This window comes from Sarcophilus harrisii, chromosome 3 (genome assembly GCF_902635505.1).
Source record: "Sarcophilus harrisii chromosome 3, mSarHar1.11, whole genome shotgun sequence".
Taxonomy (NCBI): domain Eukaryota; kingdom Metazoa; phylum Chordata; class Mammalia; order Dasyuromorphia; family Dasyuridae; genus Sarcophilus; species Sarcophilus harrisii.
The window spans coordinates 303,143,263-303,159,792 of NC_045428.1; the positions used below are offsets into that span (position 1 = coordinate 303,143,263).

Consider the following 16,530-nt stretch of genomic DNA (forward strand, 5'->3'; position numbering starts at 1 on the left):
TCCAATAATAGCAGAGTTTATGAAACACAATGGTGTGAATATATTTTTAGTCTTTTGTAGCCCTTTCAAGAATCAAAGTGTCAGTGGTCATGAGTTGCTGCTACTGATTATTCATATACAAAGCCTTCAGATTTTTTCCTTGAGGTGTGCCAGTCAACTATGTCTCATCCATAGTAGCTATTTTTTTACTTTCTAGGGAAACGAGGAGACCTGCGAGTTGCTAGTTCTGGCTAGCAGGGGAGTATTATGAGGCAAAAAGTCTAGGTCCTATTTATGACTGAAAACCAACACAACTGTGTCAATCAAGGTATGTATAAACATCTATTATGTTGGCAGGCACGATGAGAATGAGCTGAGTACAAAGACAAAAGGGAAACAAGTCCCTCCTCCCAAGTAGCTCACGTTCTAAAGGGGGAGACAACCTGTACCTATGTAGATACCTACAAAACACACGCAAGGTATCCTTGAGGGAAAGGTACTAACAGCTAGAAGGACCAGAAAGAAGCTATATTCCTATTTCACAGGCACTTTATTGAAAGTAGTGTTATAGTTTAAACATTTAAAAGTAAAAGTACTATAGTCAAATAAATCTACAATTCATTCAGTTTGACTATGGCTCTTTCTTCTAACAATGCATTTCACAACCTATCCCTGACTGCCCAGCTCCCAGGACTCATCTCCACCCTTCTATCACTTCACCTGAGAGGGACTGTCCGATGTGCTGGAGGTCTTTATCATAAGGAATCCCAAGTAGAACACAGGGAAGACCACTAATTATATCTAAGGTCTTGCCAAACAATTATGGCAACTTAGGAAATGTACTACAGAAATCTAAATTGATCAGTATAGTATTAATGTGAAGCTTATAAAACCAATATTCCCACTATAGAATTCTTACTCCAATTGTTTCATGATAAAGTGGGGAAAAAACATACTTTATTTAAAATCAAGTCTACTGACAAAGCCATTTGCTTAACATGCTAATAATAATCAAAAACTTTTATAGGAGTCAAAATAACTACTTGGCTGCAGGTGTTAGTAACATTATCAATTCTCTCATAAAACTGATTGTACCTTTTGATCTAATGTAGCATCCCCCTGATATCCTTTAGTCAAAAGGATACTAAGCCGGAAATTTTACTACTGCTAAGGTTTTATTATCAATGTATTTGCAATACATTGCAAAATTCAAAAAAGACCAACTTATACAAACTACTATAATCATAACATCAAAAAATTTAAAATAATATGTCTAACAATTAGAGGATAAAACTAACAAACATAAAGCATAAATGGTATATAAAGATTTATACAAAACAATGCGAAGTGATGCTAGCAAAACAAAAATTGAATAAACACTAATTGCAATTAAATAGAAGTAGAGAAGGAAGGCAGACAATAAAACCATAATAAGGAAAATTTCAGACATAGCTTGAAAGGAACACCACAAAAATTTGTTTAATTCATCTAGTTCTACCTTAAGTGCTAAAAGTTTTATGTAAGAGTTTACTATTATTCTGTATATTTGATATTTTTGTTGATAGCTCTGAAAATTGCAATAAATTTTTTAAACCCTGTGTGGGTTTTCGGTTCCAAATAAAAAGCTACAGTAATGTCATATTAGTTTTCAGGTTGTCCCAAATGTCCTAGGTCAATTTTAAATTCACAATAGGTTGAACTAATAAAGCTTAAAATTGCATTAAGACTTTTGGGATACACTGAGCAATTCGATGAATGAATGATTTGTTCTAGATAAATAACTAAAAGCTTATACCCTTAAATAACAATAAAAAAAACTAACTATGATTCTTTCACTGTAAGTCTTTCTAAAATTTATCACATACCTTTTTAATGTTTTGGAATCCCTTACAAATAGATATCTGTCTTTTTTTTTTTTTTAAAGAATATTTTGCTTTCACATTAACAACCTCAGATTAACATAAAAATTTACTTTGCCTATGTTATACTTTATATATACACATATACATGTATATATGTGTGTGTATGTATATATGTAAGTTCTTACTTTTCTCTTACTTTTAGGCTGTCAGCCATTGTTTCTTGATGCTATCAGTGTACAAAAACTAACAGTCCCTTTTCTCCTCTTAATTTGTTAAGAATTGGAAATAAAATAGCCATTTTTGTTAGAAAAATAACTTCTACAAGGGAATACAGGATTTGAGTGAGAGTCCCTAAGGATAAGAAAGTTCATATACATTGATGCTTGATAAGCATGGAGTTTTGGTGTTTCAATTGTTACTGGTTACTTCCATGTTTTGGGCTATTTAGAATGATGACTAGAGAAGTATTATAATAAATTATTTAAATTACGTTATAAAATTAAATTTAAAAACTCCAATCATTACCAATTTTCTAAGTAAAGAAAAATAAATTAAGAAAAACTTAAAACCTTTGGATCTTCAAAACTTCCTGCCAGGGAAATACCACAAGAGAGAAGAAGCATCTTATAGTTCTGGATGAAGTTGTAGATGATAACTGAACGTTCTTCCACAAAAATTTGTTGCAAAGAAGCCTGAAGTTGCCACAATCTTTCATTCACAGTAAGATTTGGATCCAAAGAAGGTGGTGCTAAACTGGCACTGATTTCTAAAGAGGTTTTAAAGGGAAAAATGTATGCTATTAATTCAGGCAATCTAATTCAGCAAACATTTTTTAAACATATTATGCATGTATAAAAAGCTTCTATTTCAATCAGCTTGAAGGATGAGGTGGGAAGAAATCACTTTAAATTAAGATTCTCATGAAACAGCTAAAATTCTGAGAAGTAAACTCAGAAGGCAGTCTTGGGCTCCATCATCCTAGAAAAAAAAGGTTCAACTGTTTAATTCAAGAAACCATTTCTTAAGCACTTACAGTTCCAGGAATAAAAAGGCAAAAAACAGAACAACTCCCTCCCTCTAGAAATTCAAATTCAAATGAGGAAATGCAACTTGTACACAAATAAACTACAAAACCAAATATAGCAGGAGTGCTTTTTCTTTATGTATCTGTATTTATTTCTTTGTTCTTTCTTTTTTTAATTTAAAAATTAAAAATATCAATTATTTCTCACTACCTTTATGCTCCCATTGAACTCTTAGACCAAACAGTTAAACAAAATTTATTGGCAAAGCAACCACATGTGATAGTGTGTGCAAAAGATACAACTACAGGATTCCAAATATCTCTAGTGATAAAAGGGAAGTATCTTGTCCTAAATACATGCAAACACATATAATGACTGTCCATTAAAGTATTTTGTTATTCTCATCACAAATATAACCTAGGTAAAATGTCACATAATCCAACTAAAAATAACATGAATATACTGAGAGTCCCCAAACTACACAATCCTCAGTGATGCTAATTTACCAGAATGGTTTTCTTCTTGTTTCAGTGACACATAGTAGGCATCCCTTTCACCCCAGCATACAGCCAACCCAACCAGCAAAATGTCTTCATGGCCTTTAACAGGAAACCCATCATCTGTAACTGGGATTAGTTCAGGTGATATTACTAAATGAAAATAAAATGAAGTAAAATTATAAAAGTCATCTATAAAACCAGTCTGTTACTAAAAATGTGACAAAAATTTATATACTTGACATGTCAAAACATTTTACAGACTTTTTTCTTTTAAAAAGTCAGAACTCTAGTTCTTTTTAGCTGATTTATGCAGTATTTCTATAGATAAGATCATGTGAAACATTTGATATTAAACAAAATCTAAAGTAGATTTTACTGTAAGCACATCTGGAATGAAGAATTGTACAATATAAAAAGCTCTACTAGCAATTTGCATTATTCAGTTCGAAAGCAAATTAAAGATCACTGCTATACCATACAAATTCTCCCCAAAATTCAATAATTCTTAAAAGTATCGAATATACATTCAGAGAAAATAAATGTGCCTCAATTATCTATGTGGAGAATGAAGTAAATTGATGTATTTTCATTAGAAGACATCTCCAAATTTTTAATACAAATCAACAGTAAAATGGAACTTGGTATACAAAATCTTAATTACAGAAAATACATTGATTTTGCAAAATGATACACATGATTATATTCACCAAAATAAATACAAGTCCAGCTATATGCAGGAGCATATACTAAGTAGGCACATATATATACAAAAATACATATAGATTTTTTTTTAATCTTGAGACCCTGGCAGCCCTGATTGCCCAGTTCTATTAGGTATCCTTAATTTTAAAAAAGATTGGAGATTTTTATCAGTGTATTAAGTCCATCGATACAGATAGCAACCAATCTATACCAAAGGTTTCTTCCATTTTATTGTCTTTCATTTTTATGGCACAGTCATTTCATAATGTTTTTCCCCGCCATAATCTCTCTTGTAAAAAAAAAATGAGAAAAATAAATTGTTGTAGTAATTGCTCCTATATTTTATTCAATGTACCAACGCTTTAGTACAGTGCCTGGCACATGGTAAGTGCTTAATAAACATTTATTGACTAACTAAAGTTAACTCTTTTTTTAAGTCAAGTCAATAAGAATTTATGAAGCATCTGTATGCTAAGAACTGAGGATACAAAGAAAGTTAAAAACTGTCCCTCTTCTAAAGAAGCTCTCATTTCCATTGAGGAAGACAATAGACAAATAAGTATATTAGCAAGATATATTTTACAGGACAAATTGGAGATAATCTTGTTAGCATTAAGGGAGACCAGGACAGGTCTTTTGTAGGTCTTTTAAATGACAGTTGAAAGAAGCCAGTTGTAAAAATAAGGAATGAGAGAATTCTAGACATGAAAGACAGCCAGTAGAAATGTCAAGTCAGGTAATTCACTGTCTTGTGCAAGGAACAAGAAGGCCAGTGTCCCTGAATTATAGCTAGAATGGAATGAAATTCAAGTAGACTAGAAAGGTAAGGAGAAGACAGGTTATAAAGGGCTTTAAAAGCTAAACAGAACATTTTATATTTGATCTTTGAGGTAATAAGGAACCACTTTAGTTAACTATGAGAGGGAAGGGGAATGGTTATTCTTGCCTTGAGGAAGATCACTTTGATAACTGGCTGGAGAAGGGGGAAGGGAGGGAACAAGCATTAATCAAGGGCCTACTATGTGCCAGGTTTGTGATTTAATAAACATGATCTCTCATTTGACAGAGACCAGTTGAAAGGAGAGAAGAGAAAAAAGTATTATTTCATCATCTGTTCTCTAAATTCTTTCACCGCATTAATGAGTTGGCCAGCCCTTTATTGTCATTTTTTTTTTTTTACTGTAATCATTGTATATTGTTCCATAGTAATACTTCCTTCCAATACCAGTTCATACAAGTCCTTGCAAGTTCTCATACTTATAATTTTGAATTATACAAAAATATTCCACTTATACATCGCAATGTGTTTAGTCATTCTTCAATGGGCACTTGGTTTGTTTGTAGCTTTTTGCTACTACAAAAATGTGCTATAACTAATATTTATTATACAAGAAACTTTTATTTTGGCCTTTTAGATCTTTGGGATATATGTCTAGTACTGAGATTAATGGCTAAAATATGAACAATTTAGTGTTCCAAGATGGTTTCCAAAATCCTTAGAAAATTCTACCACTAGTGAATTAGTAGATAAATCTTCCCAAAGCCCCTTCAGTACTAGATTTTTTTTTTCTTTTGTCACCTCTGTCAACATGCCAGATGCAAAACAAAGCCTCAGAGTCATTTTGATACTGTTTCTTTTCATTTTAGTAATTTTAAATATTTTTTCATTTAAATGTTGGGAATCTTCCTTTGAAAACTTTGTTCCAATCTTCTGGCCACTTAGTTGTTAGGGCATTGCTTCTTTTTTATATAATTTCTGATTCTAGCTACATATGCACCATACTTTTATCTGAAATATTTCACATAAAGGTATTTCCCCATTTGACAATTTCTCTTCTTATTCCAGTTGCATTGATCTTATTCATGGAAGTCTTACAATTGTATGCTGTCTGTTTTGATCCATTCTATTCTATTTTTGTAATGAAGCCTCCCCCTAAATATAGATATAAAAGGTACATCTCTCCGTTCTTAATTTTTTTTGTCTGTATAACCTTTCATATTTCAAGCTCCATATCCATTCTGTACATATTCTGAGATATTAGTATGACCTTATTTTCTGCCAAACTACTTTTTCAATTTCCCAGAAGTTCTTTCCGAAGTAATTTATGTTCATTAATTGAACACTGAGCAGTTGTTTCATTTACTTTTGGTCTTGCCTATTTAAATTATACATTCAGAATGGGTCTTTATAGGGTAACTATTAAATATTTTGTTCATTTTATACTGATGTTGAATAGAGTCCTTCTTTCATTGGGTTCCTAGTTTTTATTAATATTTTATAAATATCTTGATGATTTTTTGTCCTTAATTTGTACCTTGCTACTTTGTCAAAGAGAAGACCAAAGTCCATAAATCCAAAAATTTTTTAAAAAAATTTCTCTAGACTATATGGCAGAGTAGAAAGAGCACTATTGTTGAGAAAGAACTTCAGTTTTAAAATCTAGCTTTGTTGCTTACTATGTGACTGAATGAAAGTCACTTATGTTCAGAGTCAAGTACACTGACCTCAAAAAAAGAATTGGGCCAAAATATTTCTGAAAACCTTACATTATCTCTATGACATATAAGACTATGATGCTTTGACACTTAACACAGTGCCTGGCACACTGACTTGTGAGATGGGGAACCAGGTAAAGAATAAGGTAGGATAGGATAAAGAAATATTAATCTTGACTGCCTTCAAGGTAGTGATAGTGAGAGATAAAGTAGGAAAAAATTAGCTACAATTGTCCCCCAAAAAAGTTTCTAAGTAAATCAGGAACAATTCCATCATATAAAATAAAAGAGACCCAAAGTAACCAGGGTCTCTGGAAAACATGCAACTTGGCCTATACAGCAGTGCAAACACAACAAGCATTTTAGGCTTGCAGAGCTAAAGTTGGAAGATACTTCAGAAGGCATCTGGTATAACTCTCTCACCGCATAAAGGAGGGAAATAAGACCAAAGGGTATTAAGTGACTTGCCTACTGTCCTTCAGATGTTAAATGACAGATGGGATCTGAATCCCAAGACTTGAATCTCTAAGGCTCTTTGCTCTGTAAGATACATGGCAGGAAGTACAATGTCTGATGCATGGGAGAGCACAGACACAGGAAGACTAGTTTATGAAGACAGCTGGCAGATAGTCAGCCAAGCAGCCTGCCTTCACTACACACTGGGCAATCTCAAAAGGATAAGCTGATATTCCTTTGTTCCAAATTTCCATAAACCAATGAGCATCATGGTCCCATAATGACCCCATCTACATCCAAACTGGCAACAGAAAGAACAAATACCTTGATGAAGTGAAAGTCACCAACTGTAAGTCTTATCACGAGATCGATGATAATGATAATAATAATCTGCAACAGCAACAACTGGCATAAAATCCCTACCCTGTGCCTGACACTGGGCCCTCACAACAACCCAACAAGGGAGATGCTATTATTGTTATCCTCATTTTTTAGTGAGGAAATGGAGACAAAGAAAAAGTAAATGGCTTATCCAAGGTCACACACATGGGTGCCATTTTAGAAGTCGCATTTTCCTGACTGCAGGCCCAACATCTCTCTATCCACTGTGTCACCAGTGGCTTTTGGGGCCCACCAAGATTCCCCATAAGCATTCCCCTGTGTGCTAAAAGTTTCAAGGCCTTACTAAGCTCCTTCCTGCCAAATCCAGACCTCTGTGCACTAAATCCAGGGGTTTCCTGGGCCTTGATAGTCACCCTACTAATGCCCTCTTCGCACTCCTGGGACTTTCCTTGCAGTGGGCAGTGAAACTCTTTATATATGTTACCTCCCCCCAGTTACAGTGTGAGCTTTTAAGAGCAGGGATTGACTGGCTTTTTTTATCTGTGATTCCCAGGGCTTAGCATAGCATATGGACATAGCAAAAGCTTCATTAATGCTTTTCACTCACTTACTTGTAAATTGTAAAGCAAAAGGAAAAAAAATACAGATTTACGAGAAGAAAAAAGGAATACAAAGTAAGAGCTAATGCTAATTCCAAACAGAAAAAAATATTAGGAAAAAACTCTTGGGGCCAAAATCCAATGGAGGCACTGAGTGGTAAAGTGAGGACCTTGGAATCAGCAGAGACCTGTGCTATCTGTGACATTCCTTAGTTGAGGGAAAACTGATAGAATGATCATCAATTTCCTCAGCCTTAAAAATGAATACCAATGTTGTTTGTTCTTTTTCTAATGGCAAATTCAGCAGAATTTAAATGTGATTTAAATTTCCGAACTTGAGCTTCAAAATCTTTCTTATAATTATTTAAAACTATAACTCTAATTAAACATACAAATAATAAATGTGATTAATAGGAGTGTTTTTGCCATTTCTATTAACCTCTTTCTTGATCAAAATAAGGAATAACTTGTGTACATTTTCAACCATATTACGCCAGATACATCATCTATTAATGTATAATGCCCAATCAAAACAATCTTATGCCAATTTTTTAAAAACAATTTATATTCAGAATATGAATATTTACCCTAATGTAGTAGAAAAGTAATGCTAACATCATCTAAATAAGCCCATAAATGTAAGCTTAAATAATTTGCTCAATAACTGATGATAAAAGACCAATATTCTACTATAATCCACAACCAACATATAAAAAAAAAAAAAATTTTTTTTTTAAGGAAAAAATAACAGAAACTTACCTGGCTTGAATCTACCACCTATACTTGTTGACTTGAGACCTGCAGAACTGGTCTTTTCACAAGCTAGTGAAATGGAAAATCTCTTTTTGCACTGCCATTCTTTGATGAAGGTCTGAAAAAGAGTTTTGTCACTTGCTACATCAATGATTGTCAAGATTTCAGTACTACATGGGACTAGAGTTAATTGTGACATATCTTGTGAAAACTTCAGTGAAAGGTCTGTATCTTTAGAGGGACTGTGGTTTTTCATATGACTATTTTCATTTTGTGGTTTAAGCTTTTGCTCTTCAATATCTGATAATGAAATAAGTGGGTAACTTTCATCTCTATGTAAAGCCATTTGGGCTTTTCCAAGTTTTTTAGAAATTCCAAGAACCCGTGATGGGCCATGCTTGGTGGGTAGAATAGAAGTGGGTGAAGGAGGAAAAAATACATGACTCTCCAGATTATCAGAAATAATGTTGTTTTCTTTATAAAGCAAAGGAGATGAAGTTTTACCATGAAAAGCTGAAATCTTCTCATTGTTTTCCAATGCTTCAAAGTTGTTTTTTAATTTGCCATTAGGATAAAGTGGCATTTCCTGTGCTAGCCAAGATGAGGTTACTTCTTGTTGGTCCTTTAAGTCTATGTGCTTTTCTTTCAGAGCAGACAGCTCTGTACTCACTAAAGTTGGTTTATCACTCTCTAATCGATCTAAAATTTTTTCTAGTCCTGGGCTTAAGTCAAATGATTCCCCAGACCACATCAATGAATCATCATTATTTTCTCCAGCAGATTTAGTTATTTGCACATTTACATCCTGACCTATCCTATCTACTGTTGATCTGGGGTAATTATGATTTATAACTCCTGACTTCCTTTGCTCTAATCTATTAAGAGTTATTGCAGGGACATGCTGCTCTTGACTAAGAGCTAAATCTGCACCATCCAAAGCTTCAGCCATCTGAAAAGAATCTATTTCTGAGAACATCATTGACTCATCACTAAAACAGGCAGACTGTTGCTGCATAACCTGATTCCCATCAACTGGTACTAGATTCAAAACTGCTTTATCTTTTGATCCATGTGGTTGCTGACACAAAATATCACTGGAATGGTTGGAAGTAATTTCGGAAGGAGGGACACTCTTTTGTGGATCCGGTTGTTGCTCCTTTACTTCATCTTTTTCTAAATCTTCATTAAAACTATCAAAGAGTAAACTATCACTCATATTCAAACTCGTTTCAAAAACGGGATGACAATTTGCCTCTCTGCCGACTGAAGCTTTCTTTTGTAAGCCTGGTGGAGTGTTTAATGTCACTGAATCTTGTGTTTGATAACCCTGAAGAAAACTATTTAGTTGGGAGTCAGTGACAGAATTTTCATTTCCTTTAAAAGAAAAATAATTGTTCCCCAGTTTTGCCGGAGTCTGTAAAACAGGGCTTTCCAGAGTCAGGACTTCAATGCTAGGCGACTCGGTGGTTGTCTTCTTGGCATCTACAACCTTACAATTTGAGGGATCCATTTTTCTCATCCCTCTAGTTGATCCTTCCCTGGAAGAAGTAACATTTTCACTTTGCAAAGTGCTACCAGAGTGTTGTCTTTCTGAGCACTTCTGGGCCAACATTGTTGCTACCTTTTTGTCCTTTGCAGTCTCAGCTGCCATCTGTTGTATTATTTTCTCTGTCTGAGTATCCAGGTGGAAACTATCGTCAAAGTCCCTAAGCCCCAAGCCTAAGTCAGAAGACTGATTATTTTTAGTTTCATTTGCAACATGAGCACCTGCATTTTTTTTCACTCCAAAGGCCTTTGGATCATTTTCATCCAGGCCTCCTTTATCCATAGCTCCAACTTGTACTGACATTCCATGAGGCCCCTTGGGTTGGCTTTTGTTGTCTTCGGGTGGTTGGTCATTTTCATCAGCATCTCCACCTTCCCATCTGCTAGTACCAACATTTTTATGTGTGTTTGTATAACTGGAGTCTGTCTCACTGAGTGGTTTTCTGCCTAACAATACTTCCTCTTTGACATAAATTTTTGTATCAGTAACTGATCTGTTTTCAGAACAATTCATAACTGGATTGGCATTGGTGTGCTTCCCCTGAAGTCTCTGATTTTTCATGTGATTATCTTTGTCCTTCGAACCATTACTCACCATTTCTGAGTATGGCTTACCTTCACCCACTACATCATTCCCAGCAAGCCAAGGAGCTTGGTTGAAATTATTTTCTGTTTGAGATTTTATGATGAAATGTTCTGAAATAATAGAGTCTTGGATTATTTTGTTCTTTGAACAACTCTTCGCTGTTTGTGGAAGGTGTGCTGTTGTATGCTTGAAATATTTGACATTAGTGCCCAAAGACTCAGTTTGAGCAGAAGGTCCTGGATTTTGAAATTCCATACTCTTTTCATCTGATGTCACTAAATCTTTAACAGTAGCAGAGCTGAATGTAGTACTATTTGGTGAATCAATCCTATGTGTTCTAAAGTTTTTGACATTGCATCTAACTTCAGATTGGTTCACATATTTGCTTTGCTTCCTAAACTGGGGAGTTTGGGACAGTTTTTCTGAACTAAAACTTAAAGCTGTTTTTTTCCTTTTTTCATCTGAGAATGTTTTAGGAATTTTCTCATTGCCTGACTTTCTTTTGTTTGTAGTGGTGATAATTTTATCTTTACTTGAATCCAAAAATGAGGATTTTCTTCCTCTAGAAACAGACTCATCACTTTTCATTTCAACATATAGCTGATGCTCTTCATTTCCACCTTGGACAATAGAGTTTGAAGAGTTAGCGGACATCTTGTCTGTATTAGAATTTTGCACAGTATTGGGTGTCTTAGCAAGAGACTCACCAAAAGAAATTTTAGGATCTCTCTTTGATACTTTGGGTCTTTGAAATAAGTCTTTGGCATGTTGCCTAGATTTTAGGTCCTCTGTTTCTGATTCACTGCTTCTAGCTGAACAGGTTTCAGAGTTCAAAAAAGAGTCTGGATTCCACTGTACTCCCATTTCAGCTAACTCTTGCTGCAAAATCATTCTGGCTTCCTTCACAATAAGTACTGCTGCTTCTTTTTCTGTTAAACCCTTTCTTCCAGTTACCCAGATAGTTCGAAAATTCCTGCGTTCCTCAGCTGCTTCCTCTTCTTCATCTACTGCCTTGCGGACACTAAGGAAGGAAATGAATAAGGATAAAGAAATTTTCCTGAAAGGCCAATAATATACTACCTCAAGGTAACATACACACTGTTTAACAAACCTTTTCATCTTTAAATGGAATCAAAGAAAATTTTTATATAGTGTATTTTGTCACATACAACTTAAAAATATATAATTAGCATTTATAAACAGTAGAAAATTTTTTCACCAGAGGATGAAACTACCGGGTGATTTTGGCTATAACTAATGAACACTGTCTATCCACTAAAACATGGAAGTTTTTAAAACCGCACTGTTGCAAAGATTACCTACATCAATCATAGATAATCTTGATCAACTATGCACTTATTTTTCAGGTTAATTAACAGTAGTGTGTATAATAATAGCATTACATTGGATAATAATGAATGGGAAATAATAAATCCAGGTCTTTCTTATTACTACCTAAGCATGTGCATTTCAGGAAAAGATCAAAAAGCAAGAAAAATAGGGAGTCTCTGGAAACAACAGATAGAAGAGGCAAACGGGCATAAGATCTTTGAGAATGGCAACACTCCAGACAATCAGCCCACTTCCAGTGGCTCTCCTTCTTCCGCCTGGGCAGATGTAGCCTGACCATGCCCAGGTGCACACTCCAGCCACAGGTTCTGAGGACCCCAAAGGAGACTTCTTGTAGTCCTTGCACTTACAGATGATTCCCTGCCAGCAACTGAGGGGATCTTAGGAGTAGAAAAGATATTCAAGAAGAGGCAGGGCCATCTTCTCCGTTACTGTTTCCTAAGGACCAGGCCATCTTCCTACAGACTCACAGTTAAATCTGCCACATGCATGGTCTTTGCCATCAATCTGGCGCACCTTGTCGGCAAGATCCCCTTTCTCTTTGCACTTCCAGCGCTTACTAAATAAATAATGCTTCCTTCTTTCATTCAGAAATTGTGGTATGGCTGTGGAAAATCCAGCCTTTTAAGACTTATGCATTTGATTCAATTCCTTAGATGATTTGGAAGTGAAGATGACAATTTACTAAACATCTAAATCAGTGGCCAAGGCAGCACTATGGGGAACACAGTGATGCTAGGGAAGACAGGGATCAAGTATGGGACCTAGAGAGTGAGGACTCAGAAGACAGGCAGGGACCTCCAATCCCTCCCCCTGCTCTCTTTCCCTACTTCCAATAAACAGAACCATGTCTTTCCATCCCAAAGAAATCCTCACTTGAGCTAGCTATGGTACTCTACTCCTTCTCCCTTTTGTGACTAAGTTCTATACCACTGACATCTCCAGTGTTTCCTCTCACTCTCCTTTTAATACTTTTTTCTCTCTCCAAATTTACCAGTGATCTCAAACACCAAATCCACCTGGCTTTCTCTCAGTCTTCAGTTTTCTCCACTTCTCTGCAGCCTCTGACATTGCTGATCACACTTTTCTCTCTAGGTTTTCATTATACTGTTCCCTCCTGGTTCACCTCCTACCTGTCTGACCACTCCTTCTCAGTCTCGCTCCTTGAATTTTTATCCAGCTCTCACTTGTTAATAAGCATGGGTGTGCACCAAGTTTCTGTTCTAGATCCTCTTCTCTACTCCTGCTACACATGTGATGATCTTAACTGCCATAGATTCAAGGTACTATGCAGATAATTCTCAGATCTATTTGTCCAGTCCAAACTTCTCTCCCGCTTTCCAGACTCACATCTCAAGCTGGGTGTCTCAAACTGGATGGCCCATAGACATCTTAAACTTAATATGCCAGAATTGAACAAATCATTGCCCTCTCACAAACTTCCCTGTGACTTTGATGAGTACCACCATCCATCCTTCCAGTTACCCGGGATCAAAATTTAGGTGTCATCCTTAACTCCTCACTGACAAGTCTTCAACTGTCTGTCTGTCTGTCTCTCCCTCCTCTTCCCTCCCTCCTTCTCTCTCTCTTCTCTTTCTCCCTCTGTCTGTCTCTCTTTGTCTTTGTCTCTCTATCTCTTCCCCTCTCTGTCTCTCTCTCTGTCTGTCTGTCTGTCTCTCTCTCTGTCTCTCTCTCCCTCCCTCCCTATCTCTTTCTCCCTCCCTCCCTGTCTCTGTCTCTCTCTCACTTTTCTAAATCCAATCAGTTGCCAAGTTCTGTCAATTGTACCGTTACATGTCCCCCCTTCTCTGACACTGGCATCCTCCAGTGTCACCCTCATTAATGTTCCTCACTCAGGACACTGACCATCCTCAGAACTCTCCTGAGTCAGTTCTCCATCCCCACTTTGCCTCCTAGCTTCGTTCAAATCTCAGTTAAACCCCACCTTTTATAAAATGACTTTTTCAGTCTTCCTTAATCTTAGTGTTTTCCCTGTGAGAATATCTCCAATTTAGCCTGTATGCATTTTGTTTTTGTAAATAGTTGTTTCCATATTGTGTCCACTATTAGCATCTTTGAGAACAGGAGCTGTTTTGTTTTTGTCTTTTTTTGGACCTTAGCACTTAGCAAAGTGACCAGAACATAGCAGGTGCTTAATAAATGCTTACTGATATGATTGTTCCAGTGCAGTGCAGTATATCTTATTTATAGTCTTGCATTCAGGAAGACAAATTCAATTTCTGCCTCTGAAAAACACTCGCTTTACAACCACAAGCAAGTCACTTAATTTTCATTGTACTTTCATTACTCTAGGCATCTCTCTAGAACTACAGGTTACAGATGAAGTATGGACATGGGATTGAGGGAATTTCTACACTGAGAGTTTCCCCAAGATTAATAAAATCAAAGGCTCAACCCTCTATCAAAGAAGAAAAATTCTTTACCAATCTCTCTCAAACCTATACATTTACATCAGAACATAATGCACTATACTAGAGCCTCTTCCAGGCATTCTGTTTCTGTTTTTGAGTGTAACTGCCTTCCTTGCCATCCTAAAATTTAACTGATTAATCTTAACTGTTCTTTTTAACACCAAAATGCTATTAAATCTAACTGTACAAACTTGCAGGTTTTTTTTTTTCCCCTGAAAGTAATAAGTCAGTGATATCCCACATTTTCCTACAGAAACAATGTTATAAATAGGCTGCTTTTAAAATTATGGTCTGCAACCAAATACTCAACAACAACTGATAAATAGATCACATGGGGGAATTTTTGTTTAGATACAAATTGGACTAAAGAATTTCAAAACTGAGAATCTTTATTAAAAAAAAAAAGTTGTTAAATTCTAAAACTAGCCCGCAAAAGTATTTAATCTAATATGCCCTCAGATGCTGATTTCCCTTTCCCTTCTGAATTTAGATATATGGTAGCAATACAAAGAATGGAATAGAAGGGAGAAAAGAACGGAGCTGAGAAGACTTCAGTAAGCCAGGCAGGTGGTAACAAGGATCTTAATAAGGGACAGTTAAAAAAGAAGAAAGAACAAATGCAAAAGATACTGTGGCATTAGAAATGAATAAGAAGTTGTAGGACAAGATTATTCACACACACACACACACACACACACACATATATACACACACATAAATGTGAAGGTTGGAAAAATCAGATAATATCAAAGTTTCAAACAAGCAAGACTGAGTAAATGCTAATGAAAATAGTGAAATCTGGGATAATATTTAGGGAAATATGATAATAATCTCTGCTTAGGAAACATGATTTGGGGCCAGGATGCCCCACCCTCTATATCGTAGACATAATCAGTGCTTTCTTATCTTTGTATATTTGTTAATACAATTCTCTATATCCTTTTTATATATCTTCCCTCTTTAAATACATGCCTATACTTCAATGCTTAACATAAAGAAAAAAACTAGCTTCTCAGCATCCTAAGACAAATGCCCGATGATCAAGCCAAACTATTTATGTTTACAAGGATGCAAGCCTGTGGGGGAAAAAAGTATATCTGCACATGTATTGTCAGCAGTTCTCAAACTGAGAAAGAAAAGTTGCCTTAATTTCATTTCTCTTCTGTCCAAGATCAAGCCTGACATAATATGTAAGAAAAGGCCTATAATCTAGTTTATGAGCCTCTCTGTAATTATGCGATTTTAGATTAGATGTAAACTTGAGTTTCTGGATGCCAGAAATTGGCAACAGGGGCAGCTTGGCATATTTTTCATAGCTTCAATATGCTATGAGACTCCCTATAATGCACTGTAATGCTTTTATATACATATCCCCATTTGTTGTTTAAAAATTAATTGATTGCATATCACCACATAGGGAACAGTTTAAGTTGAAGGTTTTTCTCACCTTCTGAATGGCAAAGAATTTTTCAGAACAGCTTCCACCTCAGCAATACTTCCTCGGGCAAGATCAGCCACTGTTAAAAAGCCAGCAGTATAAAGAGCTCTGGCCCTCTGTGCATTCAGCAAAGACACCCGAACTAAGTCACACAGCTCCCTCTGGACACCAAATGTAAGACGTTTCTGAAATTGAGAAAGTAGTTGTTCCATGTTGTGCCAGCCAAGACGATTAGAAAACACGGTTATCATCCCTGGAATATTTATAATGACATAGATATAAATTAAAATCTTTTACAAACTTAATTTACACTTCTATAGATAATGTTGTCCTCAACCCATCAAAACATTAAGCTATTGCGTATCTAGATAACCTACACTATAAATTTTACATAGAGAAACCAGGAAAGATGATAAAGGTATAAGGAAGCAGTATAGTCCAGCTCTCTCCATTAATTATTCCAAC

At 35.6% G+C, this 16,530-nt stretch overlaps 1 protein-coding gene across 1 annotated transcript in view; it reads right to left on the reverse strand.

Moving 5' to 3' along the window:
• The window catches only part of POLQ (DNA polymerase theta), a 100,978-nt gene that overhangs the window by 34,967 nt on the left and 49,481 nt on the right, over positions 1 to 16,530 (reverse strand). The window contains exons 15-18 of the mRNA XM_031959723.1: positions 16,075 to 16,318; positions 8,721 to 11,866; positions 3,373 to 3,516; positions 2,411 to 2,607 (exon numbers count right to left, since the gene is read on the reverse strand). Coding sequence (XP_031815583.1) covers positions 2,411 to 2,607; positions 3,373 to 3,516; positions 8,721 to 11,866; positions 16,075 to 16,318 — 3,731 coding nt within the window. The remainder of the gene's footprint in view (positions 1 to 2,410; positions 2,608 to 3,372; positions 3,517 to 8,720; positions 11,867 to 16,074; positions 16,319 to 16,530) is intronic.